A 14713-nucleotide genomic window follows, 5' to 3' on the forward strand; every position below is an offset into this window, starting at 1 on the left:
TGAATGTCTAACCTGAATAAATTAAGTTTCTCAGCTCGTACAAGACCTGTTGACCTTAGAAAAGGCATTTGACAGCAGCATTAACAAAATGCCCAAGCCATCAATCAGAATAGCTGGATTTGAAGAAACCATGTTTTCAACAAAATCGTTTTTTTAATGTATCCGGTGAAAAAAGTTAGTGGTGCCACAAACGACAGTTATCAGCCCTATGCAACCAACCAAGAGCGACAACTCATCATATGGTTATTATTAACTGGAAGTTGCTAACAAGTTGTGTCCGTGTGTGCAAGCTTTTGCTGATATCAGAATTTCGTTAATCTGTTTCCTACAAATGTTTGATGGGTTCAATTATCTCCTTTCATTGTCACACATTGAAAAACTTTGTGTGGATACCATAGTATTTATCACACAAATTGATGTGGTGCTATGATCTTCGTGATATTTTACAAAGTTGTGCTTTGGTAATGATTCATCTACGATTATTACACTTTAGTAAGAGTGACAAGACTTTCAGACAACAGCAATTTTTGTATTATTTGAATTCTTCAGACTACTGTTCTCATCTTTCGTGTTATTTTCACAATGTTTCAGTCGATGTAACCTCCAATCTTCTTCAGATGTATCTTGTCGGACTCGGGAATCTTTCTGCGAAATTTGAGAATATTTTTGTCAAACTTGGGAATTTGTACAGAATTTCGGACTGAACCCTTTTATTTAATCCACGAGAGTAGCATGCTCTTGTTCCATCAGCCATGATCGGGTAGAAGTCCTATATAATTTACAATTGTATTTTAAGTGTCCTCAACACTGAGGATTGAACCCTCGACATCTAGAGGATTTTCATTTAGAACTGAATTTTACCTCATACTTTATAAATTACATTCGAAATTCCATGCAGATTCTCAAATTCAACGGAAAGATTCCTGAGTTTGACAAAATACACGTGAAGAAGGTCAGAGGTTACATCGGCTGAAACATTATGAAAATAAAACTCAAGATGAAAACAGTAGTCTGAATAATCCAAATAATCCAAAATGCTGATCAATACTTGATTCAGACGAGTCTATATTTGCTTTCACTCTTCCATTATTGGCATAAATATATTTTATTTCATGTCATTTTCTTTTTTAAAATGCTTACTCTGGAAAAGAAAACTTTCAGAGTTTATTCACTGAATATTCTTACACATCAAACGAAAATAATTATGCCGTGAGTTATTTCCCTTGATTTCTGCAAAATAAATATCTGAACACACATTATATTTTGAATTTGTTTACAAAATTAAAAATCACATTCCACTGTTTACATTGTTTTTCTCAATTTTGTCCCTTACTTTTGGGCGTTCCTATTTTGAAAATAAATAAATAATTGTCATAATTCTTTTTCTATCCTTTGCAAATGATTCAAATTTTAGTATGTTATTATGGATGATAACGACTACCAGTTTTCAAAATTTCAGCTTTTCACTGTCGTTATTTCTAACAAATATTAGGTTTAAAAATTTTGTCCTTTAGTTTTGGACGCTACTGTATAATACTTAATAAGTATCATTTCAATTGTTGAGTTATCTCCCTTTGTTTTGAATTTTTAAATTGTTTTCAAAATGGCAGACAAGACAGACCCGTTTGGCTACTCATAAAATTTTATTTTCTTTTTTAATAAAAATACTTGATCAATTTATGTAACTTTTGGAATATGATCTTTTCGCTTCATATGTCGTACAGATTTTTCTTTATTTTGGTTTTTAATATAGAGTGAATTCTTAACAACCAGTATTTTTTTTATTCTAATTATATTCTCATATTCTATTGACAGGGTTTGGGGACAAACGAACAAGTTTTGACTGAAATAATTTGCTCAAGAAGCAATGAGCAATTGAAAGATATTAAAGTCATCTACCAAAGACGTAAGTGGTTTTATGAAAGCAACTATGCAAAGAAAAATAATGACATGACATTATAAGATAATTTTGTGTTTGTGTGTTTTTTTTTTTTTGTAACTCTGAGAATTTACTTAATATTATTATAAAGTGATTATTTTAAATCAAATATAAGAGTCAGATACATCAGAGGATGGGGTATTGTTGCCACATCTGGGCAGGAGCTGCTAGAAAGACCTTATTCTGCCTTGACACACTTGAAAATAGACTTCTTTTTTTTTTACACAGGCATCACCACATTATCAAGGCCAAGAGGCCACTCAAGGATAAGGGTTAAAGCGTGTACAGTAGAAATTGGACAATATAGTAATCATTAGTAATGAAAATTCGGTAAATTTGATAACTCATATGGAACGGCTCATCAAGAACTTATTCACATTAAACTTGAACACAACCATATTGTAGTAAACCGGAAAGCAGGAAAACGGAAGACAATTCCACAGGCGTGCAGTTCTAAGAAAGAAGCTTTGTTCATGGAATCTACGTTTAGGTTTAGGTACAGATAAAGAGGGGGGGGGAATTATTGATCATGTTTTCAGCTTTAGTAGGGGATGCTCTTTTCTCTTCCCTGCAACCTCTTTCTCACAGAAGAGACGTTGTTGTGATTTTTCGACTTCATATTATGAGCCATGTTGATTTTTCGACTTCATCTTATGAGCCATGTTGATTTTTCAACTTCATCTTATAAGCCATGTTGAGTTTTTGACTTCATCTTATGAGCCATGTGATTTTTCAACTTCATCTTATGAGCCATGTTGATTTTTCGACTTCATCTTATGAGCCATGTTGATTTTTCGACTTCATCTTATGAGCCATGTTGATTTTTTGACTTCATCTTATGAGCCATGTTGATTTTTTGACTTCATCTTATGAGCCATGTTGATTTTTTGACTTCATCTTATGAGCCATGTTGATTTTTTGACTTCATCTTATGAGCCATGTTGATTTTTCGACTTCATCTTATGAGCCATGTTGATTTTTCGACTTCATCTTATGAGCCATGTTGATTTTTCGACTTCATCTTATGAGCCATGTTGATTTTTCGACTTCATCTTATGAGCCATGTTGATTTTTTGACTTCATCTTATAAGCCATGTTGAGATACTAGTACCAGTAGTCTATATATTGTTAACTATGTTCAGATATTTGTATTGGTATTGTATATATATGCTAGCAGAAGTACCCGTCGTTGACTGGGTTCAAAAACAGCCTACAGAAAATGGACTGTGATTGATGAAAGTATGATAGGTTATGAAAAGGAGGGAGTTGTAAAGAGATAGGTTTTGATACTCAAAAATTTTACCCTAAGCAAAATATGATGAAAGTAAAGATAATTTTCGCAAAAATATATTTTTTCATATCAACTTTGTTTCCATTCGTAGCCAAGAGTGACCAACAAAATGATGTTTCCTTACAAAGAGAAAATGTTATATATATAATAATATAAATATACAAGAAATAAATGTTACCATAGTCAATATAAGTTACTTTTATGGTAGAAAAGTTCATTGGTTTGTATTTTTAAGTAGTTTGTAAAAAAAAATTTTGTTTTTTAAATTCACAAACCGGTTTTTAAAAAAATCAAAATGCCAGCGACTTTGAAATGGAGAGCCCCGTTTTCAATTTGAGCATTCTGTGTTAACATTTTAAGAGAGTTCCGTCAACATAAGAAATATTTATAAACATATCCGTTATTTTGTGCTTGAGGAATATTCGATTATGGCACGTGTAGTTTATATAAAAATTCATTTAAGTAGTTATTGCCTCAAATTTCGTTTTAATTTCGGTTCGCTGAAATTATTTCAAGTAAAGAGCATTAAAAACTATTTCAAAACAAAAAAAAAACATGAACTGAACTTTTATTGACTATGGTAACATTTATTTCTTGTATATTTATTTTTTCGGGTAGTTGTTTGTTGGCTTTTCTGCTAAACACTCTTACTAAATAATATCGACGAAATATTGAAAAACAAAGAAACAAAAACAGCTTTGAAAAATAATGAAGCTTTACTTACTTTAGTAAAATAATCTGAAACAGCAAAATGGGATATTAAAAAAGTAAGTACGTAATTACATTAGTTTTTTAAAGCAAAGAATCGATATAAATATGAATAAGAAGAAAATGGCGCCCTTTTCAAGCAGAACAACTTCGATTCAGTTTTACAGTATTGAACGGTGTAGTATTGCGCCGTTGGATTCAGGGTTGTACTATTGTAATGTAAAGAACATGCAGAAAGGGTTGTAATCAACTGAATTTCTTCTAGTACACTGACAAAAAAAAGCTTAAACGGATATATAAATAAAAATAAAAAGGTTATGTAAATGTTTTTAAAAAGACACGTAATCACGTGAGCAGGATTTTTTTCCTTCTTTTGACACGATAACAAGTAACGTTCTTATTTTTTATTATTTATCTATTTTTGAAAGAGTGCCACATGCAAGTGGAGAAGGAAAAAAAAAACAGAGTTATGCAAAATTTGTGTCGAGAATTGTCTAAAGTTCCGACTTTTTTTTGGCTTTCACTTTAATAAGAATGTGAATTTAAGAGGTGAATTTATTCGACACAATATGATTCAACTCAAAAAAATAAATAAAAGCTAACGTGAATTAAGATTAAAGTTAAGGTGTTATTGTGGACCTTCACCCCTTTAAAAAACCTTGTTAAACTTTGTGACATATTTACATTCTATGGAGGTCAGGCGCGAATGAACACCCCCATAATTTTATTATACCATATTTCTTCAAACTGAAACATAATTATCAAAGTATACTTACGCAAATAGATATGAAAAGTCTTTGTTAAAGTTTGTGCCATATTTCCATGGAGTACAGGCGCGAACCCAGACCCCACAATTTTATTATACCATCCCTATTTAAGTTGAAACATACTTATCAAAGTATTTTTATGTACATCTATATCAAAAACACTTGTAAACATTTTTTTTTTCATTTTTTATTTCCATACTTTGGGGGCCAGGCGCGAATGCAGACCTCACAATTTTTATGAACCACCGTTCTGCCAGATCAAACATACCCATTCCAGATCCTCAATACATCTTCTATCATTATATGTAATCAGTGACCAGACACACACACACACACACACACACACACACACAGACGTTCAGCTTTATATTATATATATATATATATATATATATATATATATATATATATATATATATATATATATATATATATATATATATACATATTAGTGATGGGACGATTCCAATATTTTTTCCGATTCCAATACAATTACCGATTCCGTTCTAAATTCCTGATTCTGATACAATTACCGATTCTGATACTGATTCTTTTGAATTTCTAAATATGTAGTCATTGGGGCGGGGGGGAGTTATTGTCAAAATAATGAAATATGTACATATAATTTTGTAACCGTAGAAATACACTTATGAAGTTGATCTATAGTTTTTAGCTTCATTAGCAGCTTAAAATCAATAAATATTTATCATTTCATCATTAATATGACCCATGAAAAAGCTTTAACCAAAAACAAACAAATCAGAACCAAGAAAAAGAATCGTTTTTAGCATTGGAAAATAGGCCCACATTGTTCAATTCCGATACCCTTATAAGTTCCTATTTTTTGATTCCCGATTCTGATTACTCTTCCCAACACTAATATATATATATATATATATATATATATATATATATATATATATACAAAACAAAATTTGTAAATATATGTACTAAATTGTATACACTGAACTTATGGTGCAATTTTCTTTTTATTTTGTTTTAAAGTGTTTAAGAACAATCTGGAAGTTGATATCGCAAATGACACATCTGGTGATTATAAAAAAATTCTAACCAGCCTGCTTCAAGGCCGTCGAAAGCCAGATGAAAGCATAAATGTTGCTAATGCTAAGCAAGAGGTACAGCGATTATATGAAGCTGGAGAGTCAAAGCGCGGCACCGATGAAGTGGTATTCATCGAAATACTTTGTACGAACAGCTTTTCGCAGCTTTTGGTGATTTTTGAAGAATACAAGAAAGCACATAAAAAAGATATTGCAGATGTCATCAAATCGGAAATGTCTGGAAATGCAAAAGAAAGTCTTCTGACCATAGGTAAATAATCAAACTTCTTGTTTTGTTTTTTTTCTTAATAATTCTTGTGAAACTATTCAAGAAATAATGAGACTTTAGAAATGACATATATCTTTAGCTTCATGACATAAGATAATTTCATGTGTCTATATTTTTCTCATAATGACAAGAGTAATATTTTATGTTAACCAGATATTAAACGAACAGTTTACACATCATTGTATATGCACGTACGTTTGCATATGTGTGTTTTTTCTTGTGAACAAGCAAGTAACAATCAACAAAGCAAAATCTTTTTACGTACGTGCGCGGTTGCTGGTCTTTATTCTCATGCTTGGGCCATTGATCCCCTCATGGTTGTTGAGCTTCAGTTTAACTCAAGACAAGCCTACTCATGCATGGAAACACAATGGAGATTTGTTGGCTTTCAAAGGTTTTATTTAGAGAGAAAGTTTATTATAGGAGGAGAGACCAATTTAATTCTGGTATGACTGACCATATCTGAAGGGGAAAGGGAAACCAACGATCATTATGGGATGAAGTAAAAATTATAGACAGAAAAGTAGAGAGTAAGATGACTCAAAGAAGCAGCACATATGCTGAGAGATAATCAATTACTAAGTAAACCTATATAGAATTTAACATGATATGAGAGCCATCTATAATATAAATCTCACTTGTCTATTTAAATGTATGTATGTATGTATGTATGTATGTATGCATACATGCATGTATATGTGCCTAAAACTTTCGACAGAGATGATGGATTTTTACTAGATCGGTGTCATTTTGAAGCTCGATCATTCGGAGGCCAAATATCGAAAAATTGGCCAAAAACATTAATTTCTTCACCTTGCACTTTTGTACACGGAGGGTCCATTTTTTCCTTTACAATTTTTGCAAGTCATTCAACTCTCACGTTCACAACATCGATTAAAGGGCGTTATTTCGACCGCATATGACATCACAACCACGGTATGCACATTAGTAAGGCAGTTTTTTTTTTTTCATCTCTTTTTCCTCTAGCGTGTTAAGGGTTCAAGCCTGCTTACTACTCCTTTTTTTTTTTTGCGCTCGCAATTTTTCTTTTTATTTTTGCTCAACCAACACCCTTACACACACCTCCACTTTCTTTTCTGCTTTCACGTCACGGGTTCGAGCCTTCCTGCCTACTACAACTTTTTGTTATGCTCAACACACACTTCCAAACACCCGGGAAATGCCGGGCACCCATGCTAGTTAATTATAAATAATAGATAATAATATACAGTAATAAGTAAACAACAACAATAATATATATATATATATATATATATATATATATATATATATATATATACAACAGTACCCGACAATTGAAGACAGGTAATTTCATTTCATACTAGTCCAATGAAGGCCAACACTGGTCATTCATATTATTTGGATTCTTTGGACTACTATTCTCATCTTAAGTAACCTCTGACATTCTTCAGGTGTATCTTGGGAAATCTTCTGTCAAACTCAGAAATTTGAACTGAATTTTGAATGGAATTTTGTTGCGAACCCTTTATTTACTTTATGGGGGTAGCATGCTTTCATTCTGTAGAGATCCTAAACAATTCACAATTGTATTTTTCGGTTGCCCACACTAAGAATTATTTTTCTCTGTCTATAATTTTTACTTCATCCTATAATGCTAGATGGTTTCCCCTTTTCCTTCAGATATAATCAGTCATACCAGAATTAGTTTCTCCTCCTATAACCAACTTCAATCTTCAGGAGAATATCACTTTTACAATTGATTTTTTTCAAGTACTCTAGTCACTGTGTCACAGGTCCTTGCAAACAGTTCTGGTACAAATTTTGGGAGCCAAATTTTCGTCCCAAAACTGATTAAAAAGCTTGCTGCATGTCTGAATACTTATTATGTAAAATTTCAAATGTTTAGACCCAAAATTGTCTGAATAGTTTGCTAGAGACCGCAAAGGTTAAATTTTTTTAACTTTTACTCCTTGGCAGCCAAATTTAAAAAGCTTGCCCTATGTCTGAATATACTTTATGCAAAATTTCAATTGTTTAGATCAAAAATGTGCTTTTATAGATATATAGATTTTAATTTGAAAAAGTTGTGTAACCAATTCAATATAACAACCGACTTATCTCCCTTGACTTCAATTAAGGGTTTGCCATTTTTAAACAATTTTTTAAAGAACGTAATCGTCTACTGGATTATTTTTCGTAATTTTTTTGAATTTATACTCATTTCGACATGACACTTAAGTATGTAGTAATGTTTTCATTTGGAATGTGTTGGTTTAAAAACTCACAAACACCTAAAACTCGGTACCCTATGATATTTCTTTTAAACATGTTTCTCTGAATTATTTTTCTTTTAGTGGCATGTTGCCGTGACACAGCTGCTTATTTTGCCTCTGTGCTTTACAAAGCAATGAAGGGTCTTGGCACAGATGATGATACCCTCATTCGAGTCATTATCTCCCGATCCGAGGTCGATTTGCAAAAAATAAAGGAACAATTTAAGACGATGTATAAGAAAACACTTTCAGATTTTATCAGTGTAAGTATTTTTAGATTTATTTACATTTTATGGTATTTTTTTTTTTTTTGCATTTCTACAATTGATTTTGGCTTTGTCCATCCTAAGTTTGTGCAACTCTTCAATGTCTTAAAATGTTGATTTTTTTTTTTAATCAAAATGATTAGATCATCAGAATCATCATCAGTAGCAGCAAGGTAAAGGTCGTTTAGTGCTTAACAAATGCTGATAAACAATGCAGTGCCAAGTTGAAACCTAGTTCATTCTACAGAAACACTTTTACTTAGGATGTTGGCAACCTTCATGCGGTCCCTCACCAGAAAGAATTTTTGATTGAAATATATCAGGAAAACTAATGCCAGTAAAACCCATCATCATGAACGATGCCCAAAATGAACAAAGCAGCAGCAGTGTCTTTTTCTGTTTTATATGTTTTTGTTTGTTTTACTAGGTGGTCATTACTTATCAACGCCCAGAGGCCCCTCGAGGATAAGGATTAATGAGTGTTAGGTGGTTGGTAAGACATGACAGTGATGATCAGTAAGGATGGAAATTGGGTAGGATTTGATTATTTAAGATGACGTCACAATAAGAACTTGTTTAGATTGGATTTAAAAATGATCATGTTATAGTCAGTTGGAAAGCAGCCCTGTGGTATTGTGCTCCACAGGCAGGCATTTTTAGGGAAAAAAAATTTTGCTTGTGGAATTTTTGTTTAGTTTTAGAGAGTAAGGAAAATTATTGATAGACGAGTGTTTGTTGCAAATGTTTTAGAAAGGGAGAGCCATACATTGAAGCTCAGTCGAGCAGCTGCTTTGAAAATAACAATGGAACAGAGATTGACTCGCAATGTCCCCTCTGCAGAAAAGATGTAGTAAAGAGGAGAAAAGAGTATCAGCCACTGGATTTCAAAGCCGATTTTATACCCTGCCAAGGTAGGAAAAGATGCTCCGAACACCTCTTCCCCAGATGTGGTAACAGTACTTCATCACACATTTTGGCTGTGAGATACTTTCTAGAGCGATAGAATGATCCAACCATTTTTAAACAAACTTGGTAATGGACCTGATGTAAGTCTTCCATTTCATGCCAGGAACAAAGGTCAGTTCCAGAAGCTTGTCAAAGCAAGATGTTGAGTGGGTTTAAAAATTTACTTTCAAACCAACACTAATAAATTTGTTTTGAGTGGTTTTATGGTAAATTAATTTTGGAAGAGTTATTAATCAGAACATATGGAAATTTTGTAATTTTTATTTATTTATTCTTTTCCTTATTTTGTTGGTGTTGCTACATTTTTTTTCTCTTCTAGGGGCTACCACCCCTGACTTAGCTAACTGAAAAATAAGGGAAAAAAAATTACAAAGTCTATCATTATTTCCTTAGAATGTGCTCAACCAAGCTTCCATCTCTGATTCCTCATTGCACGACTTTTGTAGCAAAACTCATATCACTGCCACAACTGTAAAGACTTCTTTATTTTTTTTATTTTTTTATTATTCAATTTTCAACCCAAACAAGGCACAGTGCCACTTTGAAGTAGGGGGCAACTATCAGCGACATAAGTTGCAGGGATATTATTATTATTATTATTTTTTTTTTTTTACATGGAGGTCACCACTTATCAAGGCCTGGAAGCCACTCGGGGATAAGGGTTATCGTGTGCACAGTAATCAATGAGATAGTATCGTATTAATCATTAGTATTGGAAATTTGATAGGGTGTCTTACTTAAGAGAGCGGTTTGTCAGAAATTTGTTTATGTTGGAATTGAAGACATCACAGTTGTAGTCAGGTGGGAAACAGGCAAATGGAAGAGAGTTCCACAGTCGTGCACTTCTAAGAAAGAAGCTCTGCTCATGGAATCTACGTTTGGATTTAGGCACAGATAAAGAGTGGGGAAAATTAATGACAGTAGTTTCAGCTAGACAGGTGTTTTTCGTGAAAGATTGGCGAGGGGGACCAGAGATTGGAGCTCAGACGAGCACTTGCCATGGAAATAACAATAAAACAAAGACAGCCTCGCAACGTCTCTTCTGTGGGAGAGAGGCTGCAGGGAAGAGAAAAGGGCATCCCCCACTAAGCCACAAAGTCTATTTTGTACTCTGTTTTTAGCAGCTCCTGCCCAGATGTGGCAGCAGTACTCCATCCTTGGACGTACTTGGCTTTTATACAGATAGAGAATTGCATCAGTAGTGAGATATCTTCTGGAGCGATAGAAGGATCCCACCATTTTCCCAGCATCCTTGGCAACAGACCTGATGTACGTGTTCCATTTCAGATCAGGAGTAAAGGTCAAACCCAGAAGCTTGTCAAAACATAGAGCCTCCCCAAAACGAGAGCCATCCATTACAATTGATCCCAGATGGGGATCAGAGCATTGATGATGTAAAGATAGAAGCTTGGTTTTGGATGCATTAAAAGTAACCAGCCACGTCTTCCCCCACTGAACCACGCGCTCAAGATCAGAGGAGAGAGAATCAGAGAGAACTTTGTCATTTACGGCCTATGATGTGTTGCCATAGATGGTCATATCATCAGCATAGATGTCAACGAATGATTTAAGTATATCTTTTGGGAGATCATTGATGTAGATCAGGAAGAGAGTTGTGCCTAGGATGGACCCCTGAGGGACTCCAGTATTAATACTCTGGGCCTCTGATTTCTGCCCATCAACCACTACTCTTATGAACCTATCAGAGAGAAATGATTTAATAATTGAGAAAACATTTCCAGTGATACTGTAGCTGGAAATCTTGTGAAGTAGGCCCTTATGCCAAACCTTATCGAAGGCCTTCGATATGTCAAGAGCAATTGCCCTAGAAGGGAAGCCTTTGTCAAGAGATTCACTAATCCTATGAGATATAACCGTTAGCACATCTGCTGTAGATCTTGCGGAGCAGAAACCATATTGCATGTCATTAAGAAGGTTGTTTCTGCTGAGGTGGTTGACTACTTCTTCATTTAATATGGATTCCAGCAACTTACTCATGACACACAGGAGACCTATTGGTCTGCACTGAGAGGGAGATGACTTTTCGCCTGAATTCTTAAATTCAGGGCATACTGATGAGGTTTTCCATGGTGTTGGAAAGCACTTCTTCTTAAGGCAATGCTTAAACAGTTTTGTAAGTATGGGGGCAAGTTCTGGTTGAAGCTTTTTCAGCACTATAACTGGAATGCCATCAGAGCCAGTTGCTTTACTGGAATCAAGGTTCTTGATTAGCTTGGCGACCTCACACACAGATATTTGTATGTTGCATATTATGAAGGGAGATGAGCAGCATGTCAGTACAGTTGGGAAAGCAGAATCCCGAAAGGGAGTTCCAAAGTCTAGCAGTTTTGGAGAAGAAATGTTTGGAGTAGAAGGCTTTCTTACACCTAGCGATCTCTACTGTATAGGGGTGGGATTTAGTTGCTTGTCAGGTTTGTCGGGGTATTTACGTTGAGGGAGTATAAGTGTTTTTAGTTCGTCACCATTAAAATACTTGAAGACTTTCCTTTCTTCCTCTGTGTGTCAAACATGAAATGGATTACCATGAACATAATTTCTTTCCAAGAACTTCCCATACATGGAAAACATTATCGTAGATTGCTTCAGTGCACACTACCACATGGTCATCTTTAAACTCAATGCCAACAACTTGTTTTTTTTGGAAATCCTCCAGACAAGGCACCACTTGATGTAAGCAGCTAAAAATATGTTTACGGTCCAAAATTAGCTTGTGATAATTGTTAAATAGATAGATTCTGACTAGAAAACAGTTCTTCCTTTGTCAGAACAAACGCTCATAGAATATGAGGACTAAAGAATAAAATAAAGGAAGCAAGAGTTATAAAACTACTGAAAATAAACCCAAGGTCTACTCTTTACTCTAAACTTTACTAATAAGTAATAAAATTTGCTCAGTACATTCATTAATCTGAATCCTCTCATAATATTCTTCATTATTAAACTGACAATCTGTCTATCTCATTAACTATTATCCTCGAGGGACTTTTTTGCCTTGATAAATGATAACTATTTGTTTTTAAAAAAGCTAAGAAAAAAAATCTGCAATGTTTGTCATTGTTATTTTATTATTATTTTTTTGAGATAAAATATGTTTTTGATTAAATAAGGTTGATATTTATTAATTTGGTTTTTTTGTTTTGTTTTGTTGTTCAGGATGACATATCTGGCGATTATAAGGAAATCATATTAGCTCTGCTCAACGGAAACAAAAGGTAAATAGAAGAAAAACAAAACTTTGTCATATCGTCCTTTTAAAAGCAATTCTTAGTTAAGAAAAATGGACCCATAGTTGAATATATCGAATACTAGCAGGGTGACCCAACGTTTCCCGGGATTAAACGATGATCAACAAATGTTTCATCCCCTACATTTTTTATTGTCATAAAATTGCAATTTTTCAAAAAATCAATTGATTGTCTGCTCTCAATCAGGCAATCAATTGCCCGATTAAAAGCAATATGGTGCACCAGGAGAAAGCTTCACATGCCTCCCTGCAGTGTCTTAGCCCACAATACACTATAGTCTACATTGCACTGTAGAGAACCTACTGTTGATTTTATTAAATTATTTTTTTTTATTTATAATGGCTTAGATTAAAGTTTAAAATGCAAAAGTCAAGTATCAAGATTTAATTGTGCTCTAAACAGAAACATTGATTTTGAACGTGCCCCTATCATATCAAAGAATCTACTGTTGATTTTATATGCATGTCCTTTCTGCTTGTGCAATGAGAATGGCTTGAATTTAAGTTTAAAATGAAAAAGTCAAGTATCATAGTGCAATTGTGCTTTATTCAGAAACATTTATTTTGAATGCTCCCCTGTCATATCACAGAACCTACTGTTGATTTTATATGCAGGGTTTTTCTGCTTGTCTGGTAATAAAGCTTATCAAATGCACTTATCGTGTTAGGCTGTATAAGGTGTTAACTTTGGTCAAAATCGCCTGTTCCTTCTATCATCAGATTTTTTTGATTATCGATACTTTTCGAAGACTTTCTGATACAAATCCTTTCTAAGAACAGTGCCTGACACATGAATTATCTTTGTGTGAAATTTCATAAAAATCGTCCCAGCCATTTTCGAGTCCATAAGGAACTTTCTCTGTTTCTCTCTCACACACACAGTTCCTTTTATATCATAGTAGAGATCATTTCCTAATCTTCCACATGAGAGTTTCTGCTATAGTGTCGGCCACAGATGACAAAATTTAGAGGAATGGCCAACAAAAATATAGCACCTGTTAATGTAACACATCCATTAACCCTTGACTTCTCATTAACATTCACTCAATTATAACTGCCCAACTTAAAGGTGATAGCCATATAAACTCAAATAATATCGAACTACATATAAAAAATGTTCCATTTTCTGTTGGAGATTGTTATTGTTGTTGCCTTCTCAGGAAACAGTGAAGACATCTAAACGCTTCCTTTCTGGATCACAAAAGGAAAAAAGATAATAAAGACAATCATTTTATAATTTTAGTAACTGCACCTACTCAGTGCTGCCTGTAATGCAGTGATGTCATTTTATTTATTTATTTATTTTATTTAAAACTTATACAGAAAAAGAAATAAAACTTTAGTTGTAAGGGAGACAATCATTTGTATATTTTTCAATTAAAAATATGCTGATTTCGATTTTTACATGATTATTTTCAAATGTTGCATACTATCGGTCGTCTGGGCCAGAGTAATTTTTAAATAAATTGTAGTGAAGTACATTATTATGTTGCGAATAACATAGCACAAAAATAACAAATAAAAATTGGCTAGTCCAAACAAAGTTTGTCAGCCAAAAGGCTGTTTGGGTCTAACTTTGAAAATCTAACAAGATAAATTGATATGTTAAAACAAGAGAGAAGAGGGGAAGATTATATTTTATTTACTTAATATTGATCGATTTCCTTATCTATGCATTGCTTTTATGCATTTTCAGAAGCCACAAAAGATTAAACACCTTTATCTATCTAGACTTTGTAGATAAATAATCAATTGTTAACTATTTGGGGCTTTCAACTAACAATTTCCAGGGTTAAATTCAACACACTACTGTCAAAACTCGCTACTCCAAAATCAAAATCGACTCAGTCTTTGAAAATCAGGCTTTTTATTAAAACTGGCAGCATCTCATTTGCATATGAGGTGA

General features: G+C 33.5%; 1 protein-coding gene across 3 annotated transcripts in view; it reads left to right on the forward strand.

The window, feature by feature from the left end:
* Window positions 1-14713, forward strand: part of LOC145246660 (annexin A6-like) — a 143609-nt gene that overhangs the window by 124765 nt on the left and 4131 nt on the right. For all 3 annotated transcript variants that reach the window (XM_080108371.1, XM_080108369.1, XM_080108370.1), the window contains exons 22-25: window positions 1816-1906; window positions 5711-6037; window positions 8392-8573; window positions 12717-12775. In XM_080108371.1, the coding sequence (XP_079964497.1) occupies window positions 1816-1906; window positions 5711-6037; window positions 8392-8573; window positions 12717-12775 (659 nt within the window). The remainder of the gene's footprint in view (window positions 1-1815; window positions 1907-5710; window positions 6038-8391; window positions 8574-12716; window positions 12776-14713) is intronic.

This window comes from Euprymna scolopes, chromosome 24 (assembly GCF_053919585.1).
Source record: "Euprymna scolopes isolate OS-2025 chromosome 24, ASM5391958v1, whole genome shotgun sequence".
Classification (NCBI taxonomy): Eukaryota; Metazoa; Mollusca; class Cephalopoda; order Sepiida; family Sepiolidae; genus Euprymna; species Euprymna scolopes.